The sequence below is a fragment of the Natator depressus genome, chromosome 15 (assembly GCF_965152275.1).
Source record: "Natator depressus isolate rNatDep1 chromosome 15, rNatDep2.hap1, whole genome shotgun sequence".
Taxonomy (NCBI): domain Eukaryota; kingdom Metazoa; phylum Chordata; order Testudines; family Cheloniidae; genus Natator; species Natator depressus.
In genome coordinates, this window is record NC_134248.1 from 11,912,141 (window position 1) to 11,932,091 (window position 19,951).

At 46.0% G+C, this 19,951-nt stretch overlaps 1 protein-coding gene across 1 annotated transcript in view; it reads left to right on the forward strand.

Moving 5' to 3' along the window:
• LOC141999337 (sodium/glucose cotransporter 1-like) overlaps nucleotides 1-19,951 on the forward strand; it is a 54,856-nt gene that overhangs the window by 22,741 nt on the left and 12,164 nt on the right. The window contains exons 8-12 of the mRNA XM_074972655.1: nucleotides 893-1,113; nucleotides 2,061-2,196; nucleotides 3,013-3,120; nucleotides 11,867-12,017; nucleotides 12,655-12,823. Of these exons, the coding sequence (XP_074828756.1) occupies nucleotides 893-1,113; nucleotides 2,061-2,196; nucleotides 3,013-3,120; nucleotides 11,867-12,017; nucleotides 12,655-12,823 (785 nt within the window). The remainder of the gene's footprint in view (nucleotides 1-892; nucleotides 1,114-2,060; nucleotides 2,197-3,012; nucleotides 3,121-11,866; nucleotides 12,018-12,654; nucleotides 12,824-19,951) is intronic.

Consider the following 19,951-nt stretch of genomic DNA (forward strand, 5'->3'; position numbering starts at 1 on the left):
GTAAATCTGATGAACGAGAGCTGGAATGATCAGCTACAGCCCCCAGTGTCCTGTGGAAATGGATCCAGCACTGTGGAGTCCTGACAGGTTAACAGCTGAGGCGCTCCAATTGCTTCATGTATTTGCTGGGGGAAAGAGGAGGGCTTAGCAATGCGGCCCTCCCGTCATCCTGACCATTGCACCTTCAACACATCTAGGAATGCATAATATTAAAGTAGGACCAAGATTCTGAGTCTGTGGTCCATGGACCTCTGGTGCTAATTGGGGAGCTGGTTGGTCATATGGTATGGCTGCGCCTTGTTTCCAGCTGCTAAATTGCATGAAGAAAGCTCAAATACATTAAATATTTATGCAGGTTCTGTAGTTACCATAGGGATGACATAGAGTGGCAGAGGAGGTGGGCCACATGATTGTGAATAGGAGGCTGGGTGTCCACAAGATCACAAAGATACTAAAATGCAGTCCACCTGTGACACAGAACCCTAGTATTTAGGGATCAACCTACAAAATTAATCAAGAGGAGGTAGTAAAGGCAGGGAGCCCTGTGAGGCTGTAATTTCCTCTCCCTTACCTTGTAGCTTCTTACTGCTTGGTCTTCCTCTTTGGAAGCTTTTCACTGAAATGAAGTTGAGATATTATACCTACATTATACTTTTTGGCAAGGTGTAAGCAGGCATCTGAGGCATGGGAAGGACAGTGGAGTATAAAGGAATCTTTAGAAGGAAAGCCACTGTGGTTCCTTGTTTTTGAGACTGTTCATAGCACATACTTTGATGTCTTCTGACAATGTTGATCTCTGTTGGGCAGATTTGTCACACGGATAGCATGGAGTTTTCTCCTGGGGCTCTTCCACTCCATCAGGAATTTCAAGCATCTTTACGTTGTTTTTCAGCATTTGCCAAAGTAGGAGGATATGAGGCCTTTAAGGAGAAATATATGAAAGCAATTCCAGGAAACACCTCATATGGAAACATTAACATTGATCCAAAATGCTACACCCCTCGGGAAGATTCTTTCCACATCTTCCGAGACGCAATCACTGGAGACTTGCCATGGCCGGGGCTTACCTTTGGCTTGAGCATCCTCGCTTTGTGGTACTGGTGCACAGATCAGGTAGTGTAAAGGCAACAATTGGAATTTCAGAGCATTCTAAAATCTGCAGTGTAGTTGGACTGATCTCTTTCCCACCCCACCCCCCATGCCTTTATCTCCTTAAGGGAAGGTGATTTCTCTATAGCTTTTAAATGCTCAGCCTTTTCTATGTTAAGTCAACGGGGTGTGTGTGTGTTCCTTTACTACCCTTTTGATGTCATGCTGAGCATATGTTCTGTGTGATGCTTTTCTCCCTTTCTTGTGATCTAGTTTTCAAATGTGGGCATCTTAGTAGGACATCAACATAAATATAATGACCTTTATCAATCCTGGTATAGACCTGGCTTTCCATCCAGCTGTACTAGGTGTATCTTGTATGTGTGTTGCTGGAATCTCCTTGCATAAACAATGCTGGGCAGATGGTCTGTGTATGTCAGTCCCTCCGTGCTAGGCTGGGGGACTGTCCATCTGTTTCCTTTCCTTTTCTTCTCCTTAGGTCAATGGTCCTTCCAGTCTCCAAAAATGATCAAACTGGTATGTTTCAGAAGGGGAATGTACTACTGTATTGGTGCAGTATTGCATACCATGTATGAGTTGGGGGGAATTCTTCCAGCCCTCAGCTGGTGATCAGATTGAAAGTCCTTATAATTTGTATCCTAGCTAGTGTAACTGTGTCTGCTGTTCTTATTCATTTAAATGTCTAATCCTTTTGAAACTTCCTAAGCTACTTGGTTCAATAATATCCTGTGGCAGGGAGTCTCACAGGTTAAACATACCCTGGACAAAAGTGTTTTCTTTTATCCATTTAGGTTTGTTCTAAGGCCTTCAAGTGCTCTTTTGTTTTTCTAATTGTGGGGAAGGGCAAATTGGAACACAGTTTAAAGAGTCTCATTTTGTGCCTTGGTGTGCCCGGCATCTTGTGTGGGTGACAAAGCTGGAGTCATTCACATCTACTGTCTCATTGACAGGTTATTGTTCAACGATGCCTCTCAGCCAAAAACATGTCCCATGTGAAGGCCGGCTGTGTCATGTGTGGGTACCTGAAGCTGCTGCCCATGTTTGTGATGGTGATGCCTGGGATGATCAGTCGAATTCTGTACACAGGTAAGACCTAGTACTGTAGCCCCCTCATTCTCTTCTCACTCCTCTTCCAGCCCCACTCAGTTTTCTCTTCATTGTTTCCCCCTTCCCCACTCCTTCAGCCCCTCTCCTCACTCACACCCCCAAAACACATGCACACACCAGCTGCTCCCACAAAATAAGAAGCTATTGCTCTTTCTCCATCCCCTGCTCAGGGCTCCACTGTCCCTGGTGCAGAACAGGTGTCGCAGAGTCTGTCTCTCTCTCCTGCCCTCTTTGTTGGTAGCATTCCTGCTCTACCTGAGTGGGTGGGAAACACTCCTGTCTGTGAGTGACGTTTCGCTGGCGCAGAGGGAGTTGTGCCTGGATCCCACAGAGGAGTGTTCCCAGATCACGGAAAAGCCTGTGATTTGCAGGCTGCCAGAGCTCAGTGTGAGCGCAGGACCAGTTGTTTTTTCCCCTCTCCGATGAGCTGTGTGTACAACAACAAAGGAGAGCAGGTGACTCTGAGCAGGAGAGGGCCTTTCAGAGCACACGCTAACTTTGCCCTGGCCCCTGAGCCCCGATTTTGCAGTCCTCGCATGGTTCAGTCCCGACCTCCTGTGCAGTTCTGCAAATGCAGTTTTGGTGGCTTGACCTCAGCACCATCATCACTGTTCCCCGGCTAGGAAAGAGGTGATGCAGGAATGGAATTCCTTCCCACAGCTGCGGAGTCAAGGGTGAGATCAGGCAAATAAATCCAGTGGTTTAGCATGGAGATGGGTTTGGGAAGTTCTCTTGATTTATGGGTAACTTGCTGCTATGACCCCAGCTAACCCTGTCTTGTTATCTTTTTCTCAGATATGGTGGCTTGTGTCGTGCCTTCAATATGTGAGAACTACTGTGGCACCAAAGTTGGCTGTTCAAACATTGCTTATCCAAAAATGGTGGTGGACCTTATGCCGAATGGTAAGATAGTGTTTTTGTGGGAAAGACATGGATGGCATATTAATAGAAGTTGGGTGTCGTGGGGGAGAGATGTCCCAGAGCTGGAATTCGGCTACCAGAACTAGGGACCTGCATTCTCATTTATTCTGATTTGACATCATTAATGTACTGCAGCACTTTCTTGAGTTATCAGGGCTCAGCTATCCTAGGCCCTAGATCATTCCAATATACACAGTATATTCCTATACATGCTGTCATAAATATAAAGGGAAGGGTAACCACCTTTTTGTTTACAGTGTTATAAAATCCCTCCTGGCCAGAGGCAAAACCCTTTCACGTGTAAAGGGTTAAGAAGCTAAGGTAACCTAGCTGGCACCTGACCCAAAATGACCAATGAGGAGACAAGATACTTTCAAAGCTGGAGGCGGGGAACAAAGAGTTAGTCTGTCTGCGTGATGCTTTTGCCGGGAACAGATCGGGAATGCAGACTTACAACTCCTGTTAGATTAGTAATCTAGCTAGAAATGCGTTAGATTTCCTTTTGTTTAATGGCTGGTAAAATAAGCTCTGCTGAATGGAGTGTATATTCCTGTTTTTGTGTCTCTTTGTAACTTAAGGTTTTGCCTAGAGGGATTCTCTGTGTTTTGAATCTGATTACCCTGTAAAGTATTTACCATCCTGATTTTACAGAGGTGATTCTTTTGCCTTTTCTTTAATTAAAATTCTTCTTTTAAGAACCTGATTGATTTTTTTATTGTTCTTAAGATCCAAGGGTTTGGGTCTGTGTTCACCTGTACAAATTGGTGAGGATTCTTATCAAGCCTTCCCTAGGAAAGGGGTTGTAGAGCTTGGGAGGATATTTTGGGGGAAGACGTCTCCAAGTGGGCTCTTTCCCTGTTCTTTGTTTAACACGTTTGATGGTGGCAGCAAAGGGTTCAAGGACAAGGCAAAGTTTGTACCTTGGGGAAGTTTTTAACCTAAGCTGGTAAAAATAAGCTTAGGGGGGGTCTTTCATGCAGGCCCCACATCTGTACCCTAGAGTTCAGAGTGGGGAAAGAACGTTGACATGGTGGCAGAGCGGTGGGATCATTTTGAGATCATTTTGAACCAGAAGCACAGCAGGATTTTAAAAGGTTTTGTAAAAGGTGATTGCAGCTGTAGAATCTGTCTCTATGCCTGCTGCTCTGTCCCCCAGGCAGAACAAAAGGATTTTTGTGTAGGCTGAGAACAGCTATCAGGGGAAAAAAAAAGGTATCGGGTTACAGCACAGGAAAATTTTACAAGCCAGTTTTTTGTTTGTTTGTGTTTTCTTTCTAACTCTCGGGTGTAAAGTTAGTTAAAAACAGAGAGGTTAGGATGACAGACTGCACTGTTCAACAGAAGTTGGAATTAACCAGATTTGAAGCTGAGGAAAAACAAAAGGAACATGAAAGAGGGGTAGAACTCAGAAAGATGGAAATAGAGGGAAAAGAAAAAGAAATGGAGGCTGCCCATAGGAGAGAAATGGAGGCAATGGAAAAAGAAAAAGAGGAGAAGGAAAAAAAGAGGAAGCATGCGCTGGAGATGGAGATGGCAAACGCTCAGCAGAATATACTGAATAACCCTAACAATCCTTCCCTAACAAGCCACAAATGGGAGCGACTATGTCCACAGTATGATGAATCCAGTGATATTGCTGAATATTTTCTCACCTTTGAGAGACTGTGCACACTCCATCAAATTCCTGAAGCTCACAAGATGACCACATTGGTCGCAAAATTGACTGGAAGAGCTCTGGACATATTCAATAAGATGCCTATTGATGAGGCTTCTGACTATAATAAATTCAAGGATTTGGTTTTAAAGCAATTTCAAGTTATACCTGAAACTTACAGAGTAGAATTTAGAGCCCTTAAGAGAGGACCTGGACTAAGTAATGTGGCTTATCTAAACCAGATGAGAGATCTGTTAAATAAATGGGTCAAAGGAAGGGGTGTAACTAGCTTTGAAGGAATGTGTGATTTGATGACTCAGGAGCAATTCCTGAATATGTCCAAGAAGGATATAAAACAGTGTTTATGGGATAAGAAAATGGACTCAGCAGAAAGTCTTGCTTCTTATGCTGATCAATACGAGCAGTCCCAGACCGCCAGAGAGGCGGGGCAAACTGGAACAAAACGGGTGGGGGGAGGAGAGAGAAACAACCCTGGTCGCAGTTGGAGCGGATACCAGAAGGGACACCCTCAGACCACACCTTACTACCGGGGGCAGCCCAAGGCCCCAGCTACACACCAAGGAACACTCCAGACACCTTATCGTCCCGCCACACCGTTCTCCAGCAACCCACCTTGCCCCAGTGCCCCATCAGCTGGACGATGTTTTAAATGTTACATTTAAATGTTTTAAATGTAACGAGCTGGGGTATGTAAAAGCCAACTGCCCCAAGAACCCCAACAGATTACAGTTCATTGCACCAGAATCACACCAGAGGTCCTCAGGCCCAGATACCTCCCAGATACCCTCAGAGTGGAGGGAAACTGTGAGTGTGGGTGGGAAGAAGGTCACAGCGTGGAGGGACACTGGAGCACAAGTGTCGGCTATCCATGCTTCCTTAGTGGACCCCAGTTTAATCGACCCAGAGGTCCAAGTGACGATTCAACCCTTCAAGTCAAACTCTTTTGACTTGCCTACAGCCAAGTTGCCGGTCCAGTAGAAGGGCTGGTCAGGAACGTGGACTTTTGCAGTCTATGATGATTATCCCATCCCCATGCTGTTGGGGGAAGACTTGGCCAATCGTGTGAAGTCAGCCAAGAGCGTGGGAATGGTCACCTGCAGCCAGGCTAAGCAAGCTGTCACACCTAGCTCTACCAGGACCCGGTCAGAGGTGATGGAACTGGACCCCATGCCAACATCTGCAACAGCAGTAGTGGATCCAGTCCCAGAGACACAGACAGAGCCAGTCCCAGAACCGGAACCGGCAGAACAACCAGCACCAGAACTATTGCCAGCACTGAACCCAGTACTTGCAACCCCAACACCAGAGGGCCCCACCAAACCTGCACCAGCAGCAGCGGATAACCCTACACAAGAGGCTCAGCCAGAGCCTGAACCCCCAACATAGTGCACCAGTGGAGAGTGGTTCACAGTCAACAGAAACAACCCCATCACCTGCATTGCTTCCAGAGGGACCAAGCCCAGGTCCACAATCCAATGAGGAACTGATGTCTCCAGCATCAAGGGAACAGTTCCAGACCGAACAGGAAGCAGATGAAAGCCTCCAGAGAGCTTGGACGGCGGCACGGAGGAACCCACTGCCTCTCAGCTCTTTTAATCGATCCAGGTTTGTAGAAAGAGGACTTTTATACAAAGAAACTCTTTCTGGTGGACACCAGGAAGACGGACATCCTCAGAGACAGTTGGTAGTTCCCACTAAGTACCGGGTAAAGCTATTAAGCTTAGCCCACGATCATCCTAGTGGCCATGCTGGGGTGAACAGAACCAAGGACCATTTGGGAAAATCGTTCCACTGGGAGGGAATGGGCAAGGATGTTTCTATCTATGTCCGGTCTTGTAAGGTGTGCCAAAGAGTGGGAAAACCCCAAGACCAGGTCAAAGCCCCTCTCCAGCCACTCCTCATCATTGAGGTTCCATTTCAGCAAATAGCTGTGGATATTCTGGGTCCTTTTCCGAAAAAGACTCCCAGAGGAAAGCAGTACATACTGATTTTCATGAATTTTGCCATCCGATGGCCGGAAGCAGTAGCTCTATACAGCACTAGGGCTAAAAGTGTGTGTCCGGCACTAACGAACATTTTTGCCAGGGTAGGTTGGACCTCCGACATCCTTACAGATGCAGGAACTAATTTCCTGGCAGGAACTATGGAAAGCCTTTGAGAAGCTCATGGGGTAAATCACTTGGTTGCCACCCCTTACCATCATGAAACAAATGGCCTGGTGGAGAAGTTTAATGGAACTTTGGGGGCCACAATATGTAAAGTCGTAAATGAGCACTCCAATCATTGGGACCTAGTGTTGCAGCAGTTGTTCTTTGTCTACAGAGCTGTACCCCATCCCAGTTTAGGGTTTTCACCGATTGAACTTGTGTATGGCCACGAGGTTAAGGGGCCATTACAGTTGGTGAAGCAGCAATGGGAGGGGTTTACACCTTCTCCAGGAACTAACATTCTGGAATTTGTAACCAACCTACAAAACACCCTCCGAACCTCTTTAGCCCTTGCTAAAGAAAACTTACAGGATGCTCAAAAAGAGCAAAAAGCCTGGTATGATAAACATGCCAGAGAGCGTTCCTTCAAAGTAGGGGACCAGGTCATGGTCTTAAAGGCGCTCCAGACCCATAAAAGGGAAGCGTCTTTGGAAGGGCCATTCACGATCCAAGAGTGCCTGGGAGCAGTTAATTATCTCATAGCATTGCCCACCTCCAGCCGAAAGTCTAAGGTGTACCATATTAATTCTCTAAAGCCCTTTTATTCCAAAGAATTAAAGGTTTTGTCAGTTTACAGCCCAGGGAGGAGATGACACTGAGTGGCCTGAAGGTGTCTACTACTAATGGAAAAGTGATGGTGGTGTGGAAGAGGTAAACCTCTCCATGGCCCTTGGGCGTATGCAGCGACAGCAGATCAAGGAGCTGTGCACTAGCTATGTGCTGACGTTCTCAGCCACCCCAGGACTGACAGAACGGGCATACCACTCCATTGACACAGGTAACGCTCACCCAATTAGAGCCCAACCTTACCGGGTGTCTCCTCAAGCTAAAACTGCTATAGAACAGAAGATCCAAGATATGCTACGAATGGGTGTGATCCGCCCCTCTGGCAGTGCATGGGCATCTCCAGTGGTTCTAGTTCCCAAACCAGATGGGGAGATACGTTTTTGTGTGGACTACCGTAAGCTAAATGCTGTAACTCGCCCAGACAACTAGCCAATGGCGTGCACAGATGAACTATTGGAGAAACTGGGACGGGCCCAGTTCATCTCTACCTTGGACTTAACCAAGGGGTACTGGCAGGTACCGCTAGATGTATAGAAAGGTCAGCCTTCATCACACACGTTGGGCTGTATAATGTGCTCCCTTTTGGGCTGCGGAATGCACCCGCCACCTTCCAAAAACTTGTAGATGGTCTTCTAGTGTGATTGGGAGAATAAGCAGTCGCCTACTTTGATGATGTGGCCATATTTTCGGATTCCTGGGCAGAACACCTGGAACATCTACAAAAAGTCTTTGAGTGCATAAGGGAGGCAGAACTAACTGTTTAGGCCTATTTGACACTTCTTAGCCTTAACAGAGTGACTTACCTTGGACACCAGGTGGGTCATGGAACTATCAACCCGCTACAGGCCAAAGTGGATGCTATCCGAAAGTAGCCTGTCACAAAGTCAAAGAAACAGGTCCAATCCTTCTTAGGCTTGGCCAGCTATTACAGGCGATTTGTACTGCAATACAGCCAAAACGCCGCCCCACTGACAGACCTAACGAAAAAGAAACAGCCAAATGCAGTTCAGTGGACTGAAGAGTGTCAGAAGGCCTTTAACCAGCTTAAAGCGACACTCATGTCTGACCCTGTGCTAAGGGCCCCAGACTTTGACAAACCGTTCCTAGTAACCACGTCCGAGCGTGGTGTGGGAGCAGTCTTAATACAGGAAGGACTGAATCAAGAGTTCCATCCTGTCGTGTTTTTCTCAGCAAGAAGCTGTCTAAGAGGGAAAGCCACTGGTCAATCAGTGAAAAGGAATGTTACGACATTGTCTACGCTCTGGAAAAGTTACGCCCATACGTTTGGGGACAGCATTTCCACCTGCAAACCAACCATGCTGCGCTACAGTGGCTCCACACCGCCAAGAGAAATAACAAAAAACTTATTCAGTGGAGTTTAGCTCTCCAAAATTTTGATTTCAACATACAACACATCTCAGGAGCTTCTAACAAAGTGGCTGATGCACTCTCCCATGAAAGTTTCCCAGAATCAACTGGTCCAAATCATCCTTAAGATGTGAAAAATATTGTTAGTCTTTATACAGTTAGTAGTATATTTAAAGATGCATGTGTCTTATTAACTCTGTTTTCCCTTAGAGCTCCAGGAAGAAATCACAGCCAGTGTTTCACCCTATCTGTGATTTGGGGGGCATGTCATAAATATAAAGGGAAGGGTAACCACCTTTCTGTTTACAGTGCTAATAAATCCCTCCTGGCCAGAGGCAAAACCCTTTCACGTGTAAAGGGTTAAGAAGCTAAGGTAACCTAGCTGGCACCTGACCCAAAATGACCAATGAGGAGACAAGATACTTTCAAAGCTGGAGGGTGGGGGAACAAAGAGTTAGTCTGTCTGTGTGATGCTTTTGCTGGGAACAGATCGGGAATGCAGACTTACAACTCCTGTTAAATTAGTAAGTAATCTAGCTAGAAATGCGTTAGATTTCCTTTTGTTTAATGGCTGGTAAAATAAGCTGTGCTGGATGGAATGTATATTCCTGTTTTTGTGTCTCTTTGTAACTTAAGGTTTTGCCTAGAGGGATTCTCTGTGTTTTGAATCTGATTACCCTGTAAGGTATTTACCATCCTGATTTTACAGAGGTGATTCTTTTACTTTTTCTTTAATTAAAATTCTTCTTTTAAGAACCTGATTGATTTTTCATTGTTCTTAAGATCCAAGGGTTTGGGTCTGTGTTCACCTGTACAAATTGGTGAGGATTCTTATCAAGCCTTCCCCAGGAAAGGGGTTGTAGAGCTTGGGGGGATATTTTGGGGGAAGACGTCTCCAAGTGGGCTCTTTCCCTGTTCTTTGTTTAACACGTTTGATGGTGGCAGCATAGGGTTCAAGGACAAGGCAAAGTTTGTACCTTGGGGAAGTTTTTAACCTAAGCTGGTAAAAATAAGCTTAGGGGGTCTTTCATGCAGGTCCCCACATCTGTACCCTAGAGTTCAGAGTGGGGAAAGAACCTTAACACATGCTGTGTGTTATGTCATAGATGCCAGATGGTTACAGACTAGCGGTGACAATCTTGCTTATTTGCAAACATGAGCCAATAAGATGCTGCCAGCGTTAGCCTTGTGAGAGGGGTAAATCTGGCCTACAGTTGCCAGCTACTAAGAAGTTGCCTCTGCCAGAACCTCTGTGTTGAGGGATGTACTTGCAGTTCCTCTGCTAACCTCACTGGGCTGATTAGAGAAAGTACAGCCTTTCTGGTGCACAGCCATTGGTACATGATAAGGCCTATCCAATTTTGCAGAACAATGCACCTCTGGAGGGAGATAGGTAAACATACAGCGGAAAATGAGAAACTTCTGCAACCAAGTATAAGCCTTCATGTTATGTCCATGGTTTCCAAATGGACCACTAAGAAGGGATGGGTTTGTGCAGACTTAGGCCACAGCCAGGAGGGCTGCTTCTCAGCTGTCTGCATTAGGATAAGCTACTTGAGGGAGGCTGCTTGTGCAGAACTCAGCCTGAGGTCTGTTTCCCTCACTTCTCACTGGCAAGAGTCTCTCACTTGGAAAAGTAGCATCGTTCCTGGAAGAGGAGCTGGGAGAGCCAAGCCCCATACACATGGGGCCTCTGCTTTACCCTGGCCTATGAGTTTGGCAGATTTTAGAATGGTACAGCAGGGAAGGTTTGAGAACTCAGTGCGTGCTGAGAAGACTGCCCCTCTCTGGGAAGAGACTGCTAGACAGTGATGCTGGCAGGTTTGGCCTCAGACCACTAAGGAGAAGAGTTACACGAGAGATGAGCTGAAGAAGTAGCCAGCTAGACCCAGGGATGTGAGCACAGAAGACAAAGGGAAAGATGGCCAAGGAAACATGAGAGTAGGAAGGTCTGTACGGAGAAGGGACAGATAGTTGCCCTGACAAAAGATAGCACCTGGAATTAAATGCAATGAAAGGCAGCAGGGCTTTGTGGAGGGTGGAGGATGTGTAATGCCAAGGTGAAAAGCTTGGCTTCCAATGAGATCCAAAGCAGCCTAGACCTATAAACTGAAGCAGCAGCTGCCACCCATCAGCAACTCAGTGGGAACCTGCCATTTCTCTCAGATAAGAGAAATGATCATCCATTGCATCCGAGCCTTATTTGTGAGCTAGGGGCGAAAAGGTAGAGTGGTCACAAGGGGCCACTGACTTTAAGATCTAAATTTAGAATAAATGTTTAAAGTTTACTCTGGCGTAACTGCAAGCTGAGTTTGGATCAGGGACTGAGAATTGAGATAGCTGACATTTCCGTATTAGGTAGACCTCTGATTATCAATGTCTGGGTTTCTTATCACTTCCCTTGTGTATGGATTGGTTTTGCTATGCCCCTTGTGGAGTCATCTCTTGCAAGTTGTATGTAATGCTGGTATCTTCCCTTGAGTATCATAATGCTGTTTGATCATGTACCCCTCTAGGGGTAATTCCTGGGCAGTGTTCTTTCTCTCCCACTGATCCAGAGTCCAATCAGGCAGTATAAATGACGAGCATGTATGTTTCTGGGAGTGTCTCTGACCCCTGATGTTGTACACAAAGGACCCCATCTGAGTAAATACACACAGGCATTATCCATCTCCTAACAGCCCAGGCTGGGTATTATATGGTATTGTAAATGTTGTGCTTCCTGACCTAGAAGGCATCATTCTGCTTATGTCCAGTAGGGTACCATGCAGTTGTTATAACCTGGGCATACTTCATTTATTAAGAGATAGCTGGGTTGGGGAGGTTAGATCATGCACTCAGAGATGTCACTGATGGAGCTTTCCCAGTGACTGACCCTCCCCAGCTCAGGTGGTGTCTCTCTGTGTTTCAGGTTTGCGAGGTCTGATGTTGTCAGTCATGCTGGCCTCTCTCATGAGCTCCTTGACTTCCATTTTTAATAGTGCTAGCACTCTGTTCACCATGGACATCTACACCAAAATACGATCCCGGGCATCTGAGAGAGAGCTCATGCTGGCTGGAAGGTAAGTGTTACTGCGCCCCTTCCCAGCATTAGGAACCTAACAAAACTGTACCTTCAAAGTTCACTTTTAAGTGCCTTGATGAACAACCTTTCACTGAATACATGTGGTGCAGCAGTGACCTCTTGTGGCCTGACAGCTTAATCCCATGTGTGTCTTTCTGGATATTCTGTGAGGTAGTTTCCAGGCCATGTTTCTTATTTAGAGATTAATCTGAGGTGTCTATTCCCTACAGATATTCCAGGGGATCTGTTTAAATTTCATTCCAAGATGCCAGTTAGACAAAGCTACGACATCAGTAATATTCACTAGCTATGCTGCTGATTTCTCTTTTATTCATCTCTCTCTGCTGTTTTATTGATTGCTGTGTTTATTTGTGACTTATTGATTTATTGTTTTGAGAGCAGAGTTCTCATTTTGAGCTGACTGAGAGCTGATGGATTGGGTGAGATTTCATTGCTGCTTGCTCTTTTTCCCCAGTGCTGATGGCTGATTACTGTTATTTTTACTCATGTTTTAATGCTAGTCGAATAACACAATGAATTGTTAAATTGTTGATTGGTTCATTGTGATTTCTGTATTTCTGATTGATGTTTATAAATAAGTGGCTAACAGTTTTTTTTATTGGTTGTATTTGCAGGTTATTTATCTTAGCTTTAATTGGTATCAGCATTGCTTGGATTCCTGTGGTGCAGTCAGCTCAAAGTGGGCAGCTTTTTGATTATATACAGTCTATCACCAGCTATCTGGGGCCACCCATTGCTGCTGTCTTCCTGCTTGCTATCTTCTGTAAGAGGGTCAATGAGGAGGTGAGTACAGGCTAGGAGAAGAGCTCTGTGTGCAAAAGTTCACAAAAGACATTCATCTGTGCATTGGTACAACTGCCCTTTCTTAGTTTCAATGCATTTGATTCTCAATTTCTTTGGCTATTCCTGCTACAGCCCAGTGCCTGAGGTTCCAAAGCTGAATGCTTGAGGGGCTCTTAGCTCAGTTGAGGAATCCTCATACTCTCCTTCCACCACATATATGTAAATATGCATGGACTTGTTGGACTTTATTGGCTCCTAGACAGCTGTGAAGCTGGAACCACCTACTGTTTCACTGTGACTTGTGCTGAAGGGATGATTTCTGGGAAACACTGCTTTAATGCAATCTTGTAGGTTCTCTGTGGGTTCTGTAGGCTTCAACAAGGAAGGGGGAAAGTCCTATGATTAAGCTGCTGGACTGGAACTTATGAGATCTGGGTTCTGGTCCCAGCTGTGCCACAGACTCCCTGTGAGAACATAGGCAGGTCACTGATGGCTTGAATTTCAGAGGTGTTGATCACTCAAAACAACTCCCTCAGAAGTCAGTGGGAACTGTGCGCTCAGCACCTCTGAAAATCACTCCAATAATAGCCCAGTAGCTCCATTTCCCCACTTGTAATACTGAAGATAATACTTCCCTGTGGACCCTACGGGGATAAATTCATTAATGTTTGTGAGGTTCACAGATGCAATTGTGAGGAAAGCCAACAGATAAATAATTTAACACTGTTTCCAGGTGGGGTTGGAGCTTTCTAGTTACTTTGACTCCTTTCTAACACTACTCTTTCTCTGGACATTGGTGTATACTACTAGTGCTTAGATACTTCGTAAGCAGGGATGTTCCATTTCCAGTCACTGCTTGGTTGAACCTCATGGTTAATGGATCAGATCCTGAGGTCCTTATTCAGGGAAGTCTTCCATTGACTTCTGTTGAAATTTTGCCTGAGTAAGAGTGGATTAAGAACTATTAAGACTCTCTCAGCATTTGGTCAAAAGCGCAGTCTTAATTAGAATAAATACTGGGAACAAATAAAAGTCAAAGAGATTTGAAGCACTGCCTGGATCATAGACCAATTTTTATTTAGTATCCAAGATTAGACTTTTCTGAAAAGTTCTTATTTTTATGATAAACTGAGGTTCTCATCTTATCTTATTCCAATACCTTTTTGTGATTTTTTTTTCTGACCATTTAATAATAAATTTGTTTAACTAGAAAATTTCCAGCAGGATTTATAATTCCGTACCACTGTCATTAGTTGTGTGCTTTTTAGTATATGGGCCAAATTTACTGCTGATGTAAGTGGGTGCAACTGCACTAAAGTCAATAGGGCTGCACCTGTTTACTTCAGAAGTGAATTTGGCTCTGTATATTTTGTTTATATTTATGATATTCAAAATAGAGAGCGACAGACAGAGTAAACAGATGGATAAGGAAGGACAGTGCTCTGACGGGTCAAAGGTTTTGGTTCAGATAATGCTAGCTGCTCATCTGACACTCTCCAGACTTCAAAAACAGCTTGAATGTGAGCTGTGTTGTAGGGGCAGGGGATTTTACTTTCTTCATAGTTATTAAAGTCAGAAAGGACCTTCTATGATCATATAGTCTGCATAACACAGGCCAAAAAACATCACCCAAGACCTGGGGCAGGGCATACTCATGAATCTTATTGGCATATGTCAAGATAGGAAAAGATGGTTATTTATTTGTATTGTAATGGTTGTTCTTCAAGATGTGGGTGTACATATATTACACTGAGGTGTGCACGTGCCCAGTGCACCAAAGCTGGAGAACTTTCCTAGCAGTACCCACAGGGGCAGCTCTGCCCCAGTCCCCCCTCAATTTCTTCACACTGAATATCAAGAATAGAAACTTTGATGTAGAGAGGACAGAAGGTAGGTCATGCAATATGCATTTCCCTCCTCCCATCTTGAAGAACAAGTTACAATACAGGTAAGTAACTATATTTTCTTCTTCAAATGGTTGTAGACATGTATTCCACTCATGTGACTCTCAAACTGTACTCATAGAAGGTTGAACTTGGAATATACTTAAAGAATGATTGCAGGACTGCCCTCACGAAGTTTCATCTGACCTAGATGCAGTGGTAATTGCATAACGCTTGGTAAAAGTATGTACAGAAGACCAGGTAGCAGCCTTGCAAATGTCCAATGTTGAAACATCACTGATCAATGCTATTGACATCACTTGGGCCCTTGTCGAATGAACCCATAGTCGTTATGGAGGCGTGGTCTCAGCTATTTCATATGCAGAAGGAATGCAAGAAGTTATCCATGGAAACTGTTTGCCCAGAAATCGCCTGTCCCTTCATTAAAAGTGCATAGGAGATAAACAGATGAAGCAATGCCTGAAGAGGCTTAGTACAGTCCAGGTAGAATGCCAACCATTGCCTCGTATCCAACATCTGAAGGCACTGTTCATCTGTGTTGGAGTGTGGTTTAGGAAAACATCAGTAAATAAAGTAAATAAAATTTGGTTAAGATTAAACTATGAAACCACGTTCTAGAAAATGTTTGGATGCGGCCATAAAGCTACTTTGTCACTGAAAAACTGTGTGTATTGGGGCTCTGCCATTAAGGTCTTCAGCTGCATACTCTTGTAGATCTCATAGCTTCAGGGAAGGCTGTCTTTTCATGGAGGAGGGACAGAGATTTCAACCGACACCCATAAGGGCAGCCAGGACACTATGAAGGTCCCACAAGGGAACTGGCTTTTTACACAGGCAGGTGGAGATGAATGATTCCCATTTGAAATCTCACCACCATGGGGTTTTGAGAAAACTGACTTTACTTGGATGGGTGGATGAAATGCCAAAATTTCTGCCAAGTGAACCCTTAATGAGCTGAGGAAGAGACCAGGAGACTGAAGGTGTAATAGGTACTCCAAAGTGCCCTGAATACCAACCAGCATTGGCTGATTTCCCCAAGCAAGTGCCCAAATTGAAAAATGTTTACTAAGGCGACTTCTTTGGTTAAGTGGAGAGGGCTTCCTGCTGTTAAGCAACACCTGATGAACAGCTTCTGAACATCAGTCGTCCTCCTCATCTAGCAATGTAGCATCCATGCTGTGAGATGTAAAATGCGAAGTGCTGTATGCAAAACTCGACCCTAGTGCTGAGTCTGTAGGTCGGGATGAAGAGATACGGAAGGCCAAACCGATAGACTGAGACGGTCGGAGAACCAACATTGCCTTGGCCAGGTTGGAGCGATGAGTCAGTTTGGCATGGTTCAATTTCAGCTTGAGAATGAACTGTGGGATTTTTGGGATCAGAGAGAAGGCATACATTAGAGCTGATCCATGATTGATATGGAAGGCATCAGTTAAGGAACCTGGACCAAGATCTGCTCAAGAGCAAAATTAATGTCACTTCTGGTTGTGTCTTGTTGCAAACTGGTCAACAGTTGGGAATGCCCCATTCCACAAAGATGGACCTCAATACAAGACTTCAGAGACCACTCATGATTTTGGGAGAAATTCCTGCTGAGGTGATCTGCCAAGTGATTCTGAGCCCCAGGTAAGTGAGTGGCTGTGGGAATGATGCTCTCCCAGATGCAGAACTGCCAATGACTTTACTGCCTCCTGACACAGCAAATTGGAGTGAGCTCTACCCTGCTTGTTCTCATAATATATTGCAGTATTATTGTTAAGCACATGAACCGCTGTACTACTGATGTGATCCCAGAAGGCTTGGCGGACATTGTAAATGGCCTGAAGCTCAAAGACATTGATTTGGAGGGAAACATCTTGTTCTGAGCACAAGCCCTGAATTTTCAACGCTCTTAGATGTGCTCTCCAACCTATTGGTGATGGCGTTGGTGACTATAGTCCTGGTCAGTGGAGGACATGCGAAGGGAATATCCTGGCATACATGCTCAGAACTGCTGTAGGGAATCCAGGATCTCCAGAGGCACTCAGACAAGACTGTCCAACAGTTGACAACTTCACATTTGAAGAAGGCAAAAGCACAGTCTTGCATGCTGGTCTACAAAAGTGCATGCAGTTGTATGATGCATATGATGCAGCCCCTCCAAGCCCTGCAGTAGTCCTGCTCAGTCTTATGAGACCTCTTCCTCGGAGGACCTGAGGAAGGAGAACAGTTTCTTTTTCTGTTAGGAGAAGCACTGGCTCTTGAGCTAGGAGCCACATTACATGTCTGCTCTGAAAGAGAGCACAGAGCTATGTGGTTTGAAGAAGTCCCTAGTGCTGGGGGCCTCATGGCCTACTTTGAGAGGTGTTGTTTCAGGCGCAAGTCCCTTGTTACCTGAATCCTCCTCTTAAAGGACTTGCATATAGAATACCTTTCATTATTGTGCCCTTCTCCTAGGCACAACAAACACCATGGGTGAGGTTCACGGTTGGGGATAGCGACCCCATACAATGGACAACGTTTAAACCACAGTAAGAGCATCATCCAGTGCAACAAACTAGCTATCTTAACTATTTTAACTAAACCTAAGGGAATCACTAGACTACACGAGGTAAGTAACCGTTTTTTCTATCTTGTGACTCTTGTTCTTCAATATGTGTTGCTCATGTCCATTCCAATAGGGGTGTGTGCGCACTGTGTGCACGATCATCGGAAGGTTTTATCCTGGTGGTACCTGTCGGGTCAGCTGTGGAGCCCCTTGGAGTGGCACCTTCCTGGTGGTATATATAGCCCCTGCCGACCCCCTGCCTGCTCTGTTCCTTCTTCCTGAATACTCCAACAGAGGGGAGGCGGGTGGGATTTGGAATGGACACGAGCAACGCATCTCGAAGAACAACAGTTATGAGATGGTAAGTAACAGTTTTCTCTTCTTCAAGTGCTTGCTCATGTCCATTCCAATAGGTGACTCCCAAGCAGTTTCCACGGAGGAGGGGTCAGAGTTCACCGAGTTGCTGATTGCAGTACTGCTTTGACGAAGGCTGCATCATCCCTCGCCTGTTGAGTGATGGCGTAGTGCGATGTGAAGGTGTGGATGGAAGACCATGTTGCTGCCTTGCATATGTCCTGAATAGGGATTTGCACGAGGAATGTGACCGAAGAAGCCTGTGCTCTTGTGGAGTGCACTGTCAATGCCGGGGCTGGAATCTTAGCCAGGTCGAGGCACATTCTGATGCAGGACGTGATCCACGACTAAATGCGTTGAGATGAGATGGGAATCCCTTTCATCCTTTCGGCGATTGCAATAAAGAGCTGTGGTGACTTATGAAATGGCTTTGTGCATTCAATGTAGAAGGCAGGGCACATCTGATGTCCAGAGAATGGAGTGCTCGCTTTCTGTTGCTGGCATGAGGTTTAGGAAAGAATACTGGTGGAAATATGTCATAGTTTACATGAAAGTGCGAGACTACTTTTGGTAGGAACACTGGGTGACGGTGTAGCTACACCTTGTCTTTATGAAAAATCGTGTAGGGGGCTCAGAAGTCAGCGCTCTGAGCTTGGAGACCCTTCTGGCTGAGGTTATGGCCACCATAAAAGCCACCTTCCAGGACAGGTAGGATAGAGGGCAGGTCACCATGGGCTCAAGGGGGGCCCTATAAGTCTTGAGAGAACCAGGTTGAGATCTCACTGGTGAATGGGCTGCTGCACCTGCAGATAAAGCCTGTCCAAGCCCTTGAGAAATCGACCAACCATTGGATTTCCAAAGACCAACCTACCCGCCACGCCTGGATGGAAGGCTGAGATGGCAGCCAGGTACACCTTAATAGATGATATCACCAACCCCTATTGTTTCAGGTACAGAAGGTAGACTAGCACAAGGGGAATAGGGGCTTGCTGCGGGGAGGCACCTTTCTGTAGGGACCAAATGGAGACAGACTTCCATTTCACCAGGTACGTTGTGTGAGTGGAGGGTTTCCTGCTCCCCAACAGAACTTCCCTGAAAGGTCCGAACACTGCAGTTCAAGCGGGTTCAGCCATGGAGTTTCCATGCCATGAGGTGGAGGGACTCTAGGCTGGGGTGCTGTAGTTGACTGTGGTTGTGTGTTATGAAGTCCAGGAGCATAGGAAGGGCTACTGGCCTGTCCACTGATAGCTTCAGCAACGTGGTGAACCAGTGCTGATGGGGCCATGCTGGTGCTATGAGGATCACCTAAGCTCTGTCCTGCCAGACCTTGTGTATGAGAGGAAAGGGCGTGAAAGCATATAGCAGATGACCTGTCCATGGGAGATGAAAAGAGTCTGCTATGGAGCCATGGCTGTGGTTCTGAAAGGAGCAGAACAGCTGGCACTTTCTGTTGCTCTGCATCAGAAACAGGTCCACATGGGGATAGCTCCACCTCTGGAAGATGGAAAGGGCAATGGCCGCTCTTGAGTGACCACTCGTGAGTGTTGAACGAGTGACTGAGGTGGTCCGCTAGTTCGTTCTGTGCTCCCGGCAGATATGAGGCCTGTAGCTGGGTGGAGTGTGCGATGCAGAAGTTCCACAGTCGGAGAGCTTCCTGGCACAGGGGAGAGGAGCGAGCACCACCCTGTTTGTTTATATAGAACATTGCTGTGGTGTTGTCCATCACTGAGACACACTTGCCCTGAAGATGGGCCTGGAACGTCTGGCAAGCCAGGCAAGCCGCTCTCAGCTCCCTGACGTTGATGTGCAGCGATAGTTCTGGTTGTGACCACAGGCCTTGAGTTCTGATACTGCCCAGGTGCGCTCCCCAGCCCATCTCCAATGTGTCCGTGACCAGCAACAGTGAGGGCTGAGGCTTAGTGAAGGGCACTCCCACACAGACAATCTGAGGTTGTAGCCATCAGCTGAGGGACTCGAGAATTGGGGGCAGGAGGGTCACCAGTCTGTCCAGAGGGTCCCAGCTCGGTCTGTATACCTTCACCAACCAAGCCTAGAAGGGGCGAAGGCACAATCTGGCATGTTGTACTACATACATGCAGGCCACCATATGCCCCAGAAGCTTCATGCAGTTTCTGGCCGTAGTTGCTGGAAACCGGCGGAGGCTCTGCCCCTGATGCTTTGGAATTGGGACTCAGGCAGGGAAGCCCTGGCTTGAGTTGAGTCCAGGGGAGCCCCAATAAATTCTATTTTTTGGGTTGAGGCTAGGGTAGACTTGGGCATGTTCAGAATGAGCCCCAGCGTGCTGAAAGTGGCCTGTGCCAACGCCATGTGCTCTTGCACTCA